The 7,259-nt window shown below is 40.5% G+C and overlaps 2 protein-coding genes across 2 annotated transcripts; one reads left to right on the top strand and one right to left on the bottom strand.

Moving 5' to 3' along the window:
* Positions 1–285: 285 nt before the first annotated feature.
* LOC104094494 (large ribosomal subunit protein uL3y) lies at positions 286–4,192 on the bottom strand. The gene is made up of 6 exons (XM_009600447.4): positions 4,052–4,192; positions 2,629–2,731; positions 1,981–2,091; positions 1,367–1,671; positions 810–1,219; positions 286–716 (listed from the first exon to the last, which is right to left on the bottom strand). The coding sequence occupies exons 2-6, from the start codon at positions 2,711–2,713 to the stop codon at positions 458–460; spliced, it is 1,170 nt and encodes a 389-aa protein (XP_009598742.1). The 5' UTR covers positions 2,714–2,731; positions 4,052–4,192; the 3' UTR covers positions 286–457.
* A 2,204-nt stretch (positions 4,193–6,396) lies between these two features.
* Positions 6,397–6,813, top strand: LOC138904174 (uncharacterized). The gene has a single exon (XM_070192706.1). It carries the CDS (start codon positions 6,397–6,399, stop codon positions 6,811–6,813), a length of 417 nt encoding a protein of 138 aa, XP_070048807.1.
* The last annotated feature ends 446 nt before the right edge of the window (positions 6,814–7,259 follow it).

The following is a 7,259-nucleotide window of genomic DNA, read 5'->3' as shown; positions in this document are numbered from 1 at the left end:
AGTTGGAAACAAATCTTCACCTAATACAGGAAATCAGTTCAATCAACATTTTCTAAAACTCAGCTTTAGGATTGTTATTGGTTCCAAAAAGTGGAGAAACCAAAAAAAGACAACAATTACTTTGGTGAACATGATTTTAGAGAAAGGAAGAAGCAGATTTTTCACACCTTGAAGCAGTGACACCAATGTAACTCTAATCGGGGCGGGAAACCCATTGGATCTTCAACTCTTTTAGACCTCCGAGAATCCTTACCATAAAGTATTGGACAGCAGACCAGCAAGATATTGAATCAGGAAAGGCAAATTTTCATAAAAAGTCTATTAAAAATAACAAGCTTTAATGTAATCCACCAACAAAATTGCCATCGTATGAGGTTAAAAAAAAATCAAGCAGCACAAAATCCCATAAATGAAGGTAAATCTGACAAGAACTGCCTATATAATCTTCGACAAATTCTCAAGCTTTAAGACGTCCATAGAATTTAGCCTTCTCCTGTGTAGTCTGGAAGCGTCCATGGCCAAACTTGGAGGATGTGTCAATGAACTTGAGCTTGATCTCCTCCAATGCAACCCTAGATGTCTGATTCAACAGAGACTGCCTCAGAGTCACAACACGCTTCTTTGGTCCAACACAGCAGCCCTTAATCAACAGAAAGTCTTCTTTCACAATACCATAATGAGGGAATCCACCCATTGGCGTGATATCCTTCTCAGTCCTGACAAGATGAAAATTAATTTTAGATTAAGAATAGTGATATCCAAGTAACAGAAACATGAAGACACCTTATGCAGGCATTATAAGGACTAACCTGTCAAACTCAGTTATTGCAGAATGAGACTCCTGACCAGCCTTGCCCAGCCTGTAGACTTTCTTGTTCAGCTCAGTGCGATGGTGATAACCATTCTGCCCAGCCCTAGCTACAGTGTATGACACCCGTGCTGGATGCCAAGCACCAATACAAGCCACCTTTCTAAGACCACGATGGGTCTTACGTGGGAGACGGGTTACACCCCAACGAGTCACCACACCCTCATAACCCTTACCTTTGGTCACACCAATAATATCGATCATCTCATCCTTTTGGAAAATAGCATCAACAGGAATCTGCTTCTCAAAGAAGCCATAAGCATAATCAACCTTCTGGGAAACATCCCCACCATTAACCTGAATCTCCATCAGATGTGCCTTCTTTTGCTTGAGACCTTTCATTTTTCTAATCTGCAAAGAAACAAGTATAAACATTTAAGAGGGGCTTGAATTACTCTTTGGGTGGGGCGGGGGACCTGAGCGCGTCAAAGGAGAATAAGATGAAAAAAGAGCTTCCTAAGAGAGGTACGGCATAGTAAGAGTTGTATTGGCAAATACCTGAGTATGGGCCAAAACACGAATGACACAACAATACTTCTTCATCTTCTCCAATTGCGCATTAATATCCTTCTTACCATCATCAGTTTCATACTTCTTCGAGTACTTTGCAAAGGCCTTCTTTTTGGACATGCACCAGTTCTTGTAGAATCTCCTTTTAATCTCTTCACTAAGATGTTGAGCCCAGACCGTGCTAAGGCAGCGAAGGCCACGTGGTGTTTTCACATAGCCAACAACCCCAACAACAATCATAGGAGGCGTTTCAATTATGGTAACAGCTTCGCATGTTTCTTTCTTATGGAGTTCTGCACAAATGAAACTTGTGAGTTACAAGATCTGGGAATTAATTTAACAAAAGCCTACTTGGAAAGACAAGTTTTGCAAAATGTGAACTGTTTATCACCTACAGTTTTTTCAATAAACCTTAATACAAAAGCTCTACAAATCTAATTCCTCATCAGGACATACTCTATAACATTAAGTTTTGTAGGGTGAGAAAACCTTTAATTTGTATAAACCTAGCTCCTTGACTGCATATTCAGACTTCTTAACACTAATTCTAGTATTGCATTGGCACATTGCAGCAGAAACCTTGAAATCCTAAGAAAACTTACTTGACCCTGGTTTTTCAACATCTCTGACAATATGAGTCATACCAGCTTTGTAGCCAAGGAAAGCTGTCAACCTGCAAGGTTTTGTTGCATCATCTTTGGGAAAAGCCTTCACTGCATAAACAAAGAGGAGAGAATACAATATCAGAATTTATGATAACATCATATCTATGACTGACTTGGAAGTCGTTTGATAAATATCATTGCACGACAACGCATTATCTTAACCAACTACTGCAAGCTCATGTTAGCGAAATGCACAATGACTAGGGAAACACTGAGGTGCAGACAATAGACTATTAATAAAATGGTTGAATCACAAATAAGATGCCTAACCACAAAGAATTTCAGAACCAGAGAGCAAAAGGAGGCACAAATACTTAGGTAGCTCATTTTCAGAAATCTGCCCACTATGTGGCACGTAAATTGGCACATCAGTAGAAGTCCACCACCAAAAACTCAAAAACATGAAATTCTAGAAAACCTGGACCCCAGGTACAAATGTGTTATCAGTACACTTTAAAAAACTGAATAACCCTGAGGCAAACTTCATGTAGTATGCCAGACTATGCCATAGTTCTACTCCGAGTAAAATAAGTTTGTTATCAGCACAAGAATGCAAATCTAACAAGGTAAAGAAATCAATTAAACCTTTGCCCCTGTGTCGTGCTGCTCTTTTCCTTGGAAGAAATCCCAAAGAACCGTGTCTTGGGTGCTCAAACTTGCGATGCGACATTCTTCTTACCTGTAATAGCTGGAAAAAGAAAAGGCTAAGTGGCCTCAACCTTACAGGAGAATATCATAAGCCAACCACCTAAAGAGTACTCCCTTTTAGCTTAGTGTGAGAAAAACATGATTTCAAGTACGACCGAAAATTAGTTCACTTTTTCATAACATACAACTGGAATCTCCACACAAAATAATGTACTTGTAGTAGTTTGAGAAATGTCAATAACCTACTAGACAAACTGTGTTTTCATTAGGAATGTAATAGACACACATCTAGGATCACTGTGACAAGACAATGGGTTATATAATGATACTAAAAAGAGGGTTGAGGTGAGATTGCAAAGAGAGAAAATATTTAACTAGGTAACTTTAGTTCTCAAAGGTGGTAAAGAAATAAAAACCTATAAAAGTTTCAAGAAATCATAACTTTGGAAAATTATATGAAAATGACAAAAAATATCAATAAAACAATAAGAAGAATATGTAATAAAGGAAAAAACTAGATCTAAATTACAAACAATTTCGAAAATACACTTATTAAATAATAGTGAGAAAATCCAACGAGAAACAATTTTACAAGTTTATTCAGTAGAGATAAACCGGGTGAGGGAAAAGAGGAGCTCCACAAATGAGACAACCAAAGTATCAAAGACAGCATGCTCTAGACAAATAAGACATGTGAATCTACCACAAACTCTAGGAGATGAATCAAAATGCTCCCTGACCAAAGGCCTATGGCACGAATAACATGCCAATTCTCAGGGCTCAAATGTATTTCTTTCCAAATACCCCAATATAATGAGGTACTGGTGAAAGAGCCCTTTTGAGACTCCAGCCTTGATTATTTGTCCAGTTGTTATAGGGAGTACATTTCTATCACCCCCAAATGAATTTTGGGGAAATCCAACATGTCTAATTGTACTAAAAACATGCACACACAAAAAAGTATAGAAAAATAAGCTTTAAAAATACTCTAAAGTGGTAAATTCATATTAACCTAAAAATATTTCAAATAAATTAAAAAACCAGCTTTATGCTTAACATTTAACAGAAGTACATAAAATGCGTGTACAGTAAAATTGAACATAAAGGGAACAGATCTAGTAAAATATGAACTCTCAGCATGACTACTAAATTGCTAAGAAATTGTAAAAATATTGCTAGACCATTCGTAATTAATCATTTTATGTGATAGCTGGTAACAAAAATAAATCAACGAATCGGAAAAAACTAGAAACAAAGAACAACATATCAATGGTTAATAATTCGCAGAAAATGAAACACAGTTGACAAAAATTTTACAAAAAATGGCGAATCAATAGATCGAAAAATTGAATGATGTTACCTCGTAGCTGCTATGCAATGTGCGGCTTCAATACAAATGCAAAAGGTTGCTTTAACGCTGTGACACTTTATATAGCAAGGGATGGATAGAATTAGGGCTTCGCTACTCACAATCTTTTGACGTTTTTGCCCTCATTAGCCGCATTTGTGTGCCGCAAAATGATGGAGTGAAGTGAGTTGCACGCTTGCACTTGTTGGTTTTGAAAATAGCCTGTTTGAACCACGGAAGTCTTGGAAATTACAATCTAGTCTCTTTTTAAAGACAAATTTTCAAAAACTCTAAAGCATCGCGAGAATGATGCTTTTTGTTGGATGAATAATATCTGTTGTAATTTTTTACTTACAAATTATCTTTTAGAAAATATTTTTTCCTTAAAAATTTACAAAAATAATAAATAATAGTTATCAAATAAAAAATTAGTTGGAAATAAGCCATAGTTCAATAAGAAACATACGTGATATGGTAGGTTTATAGCAACTTGGTAATAATACATGTAAGATTTCTCAATATTGGTGTGTTCCTTGTACATAATTTGAAGAAAGTGACAAGGTTATCCATGAGTCAATGCAATAGATTTGAGGATTGCGGTCAAATCATACCAGCACAACCTTAATGCGTTGAAAGGCTTAATTCGACATATTATTTCTTAATAAATTTTTACTGAATAAAATTATGAATAAACTTGTTGAGCAAGTACATAATATGGATACTCGATATAGAGTAATTGATATGAGCATTACTTGTGGTGATGGTTTCACTCGCTCTTCCATTTTTTGTGTACTTTCTTACAGCTCCTCTATTTGGCTCTCTCTTAAAGTCTCGAATAGGCAGCCAGTGGTAGAAGTACTGGACCTCCGGCGACCACCAGACTAGGTAAGACCCCCACCCCATCCCACCACCACCCACCTTACCCCTGTCTTCTTTTCCTCTCTCTCCTTCTTTCTTCTTCCCCGTTACTCCTCTTCCCCCATTTTGCTTTCCAGACCTCCCCTCCCCAGCTCCTCTATTTGGCTCTCTCTTAAAGTCTCGAATAGGCAGCCAATGGTAGAAGTACTGGACCTCCGGCGACCACCAGACTAGGTAAGACCCCCACCCCATCCCACCACCACCCACCTCACCCCTGTCTTCTTTTCCTCTCTCTTCTTCTTTCTTCTTCCCCGTTACTCCTCTTCCCCCATTTTGCTTTCCAGACCTCCCCTCCCCAGCTCCTCTATATTTCCCTTTTCTTCTTATTATTTCTTTCTCTCCCCTATACCTCGTCTCTTCCACCCCATGTCCCCCTATTTTCTGGCACACTGATCTAGCCTAGCGGCGGTGGCGGTGGCGGCGAGACAGTTTTCCGGCGAGCCTCGGGCGAAGCGGGCGAAAACTTCCAAAACATAGCTGTTGTGAACAACACCTTTCTCGGCACTCGTTGTGACTTCAGGTTCTATTGTTCTTGCTTCGAATTTACTATTCTACTCGCGGGAGTTGGTACCTCCCGTTTTCCTATTTTCTTTGTTATGCGAGTTAAATTGTTGTCATCTTACTTCGTATTAGTTTATTCACTGTATTAGTGTGCATGTTGTTGCAACTTGTCTTCTTCTAGTTTGGTTTGTTGCCTTGTGCGTGATAGTGATTCCCCTTACTCTGCCGTAGGTATAGTGGTGTGGTCTGGGATGGTCAAGTGAGGCCATGTCCTCGGGGGTAACGGGGGGTGGGGCAGGAGGTAGGGAAGGTAGAGGGAACAAGGGTGTCTATAGGTTGAGAATTGGGTCATGAAACGTAATTACATTGACGGGTAAATCTATAGAGTTGGCGAAGATCCTCCAGAAGAGGAGGGTCAATATAGCGTGTATCCAGGAGACATGGTGGGTAGGGTCGAGGGCGAGGGACGCAGACGGGTATAAACTTTGGTACTGAGGAGTCCAGAAAGGCAGGAATGGAGTGGGGCATCTTGGTGGATAGGGAACTTAGAGAGTCTGTGGTTGAGGTTAGACGAGTGAATGATAGATTAATGATTATTAAGTTGGTGGTTGGAGAGTGCACCCTAAACGTCGTTAGCGCCTATGCACCGCATGTGGGCCTAGATGAGGAGGTTAAACGACGCTTATGGGAAGGATTAGATGAGATTGTGCGCCAGGTTCCGCCTATTGAGAAGTTATTTATATGAGGGGATTTCAATGGGCATATTGGGTCGACCGCAGATGGATATGGCGAGGTACACGGATGCAGCATAGGTTCTTGGTGATGGACGTTGGTATTATATTAAAGAGGAGGAAAAGGTCTACTCGAGGAAGACTGGGAATCATGTGGGGGCCTTAACTAAGGATAAATCCCAAGAGTTTGAGGGGCGGTTATCGGCTATGGGAGCTTGGAGGAGCAATGGTGACACGAGCACTATGTGGTCAGCGACAATAAACTGTATTAGGGAGGTTGCAAGAGAGGTGTTAGGGGTCTCGACGGGCGTCTCTGGTGGGCACAGAGGAGACTGGTGGTGGAATGAAGTGGTCCAAAGTAAAGTGGAAGCAAAGAATGCAGCGTACCTGAAGTTAGCGGGGAGCATAGGTGATGAGGATAGGCGAGCGTGCATGGAGAGGTATAAGGCAGCAAGGAATGAGGCTAAGCTGGCGGACACGGAGGCTAAAACTGCGGCTTATTGTCGTATGTACGAGGAATTGGGGGAAAAGTGGGGAAAAAAAGTTATTCTGGCTGGCCAAGTTGAGAGAGAGGAAGGTTCGGGATTTGGACCAAATGAGATGCATCAAGGACGAAGATGGTAGAGTATTGATGGAAGATGCCCAGATTAAGTGGAGATGGTAGACTTACTTTCATAAACTTCTAGATGAATAAGGGGATCGGGATATTGTACTAGGCGAATTGGAGTATTCCGAGAGTCACCGTGACTTTGGGTACTGCAGGCGTATCGAGGTTGAGGAGGTCGTGAGAGCTATCTGTAAGATGAGTATGGGCAGAGCGACCGGGCCAGACGAGATTCCGGTGGAATTTTGGAAGTGTGTGGGGAGAACATGTTTGGAGTGGTTGACTATGTTGTTTAATATTATTTTTAAGGCGAAGAGGATGCCGGATGAGTGGAGGTGGAGTACGGTGGTTCCATTGTATAAGAACAAAGGTGATATCCAGAATTGTAACAATTATAGGGGTATCAAATTACTGAGTCATACCATGAAAGTGTGGGAGAGGCTGGTTGAAGCGAGGGTGAGGATGA

This window comes from Nicotiana tomentosiformis, chromosome 1 (genome assembly GCF_000390325.3).
Source record: "Nicotiana tomentosiformis chromosome 1, ASM39032v3, whole genome shotgun sequence".
Classification (NCBI taxonomy): domain Eukaryota; kingdom Viridiplantae; phylum Streptophyta; class Magnoliopsida; order Solanales; family Solanaceae; genus Nicotiana; species Nicotiana tomentosiformis.
The sequence above is the reverse complement of the archived record's forward strand: the minus strand, read 5'-3'. Positions and strand labels throughout refer to the sequence as shown.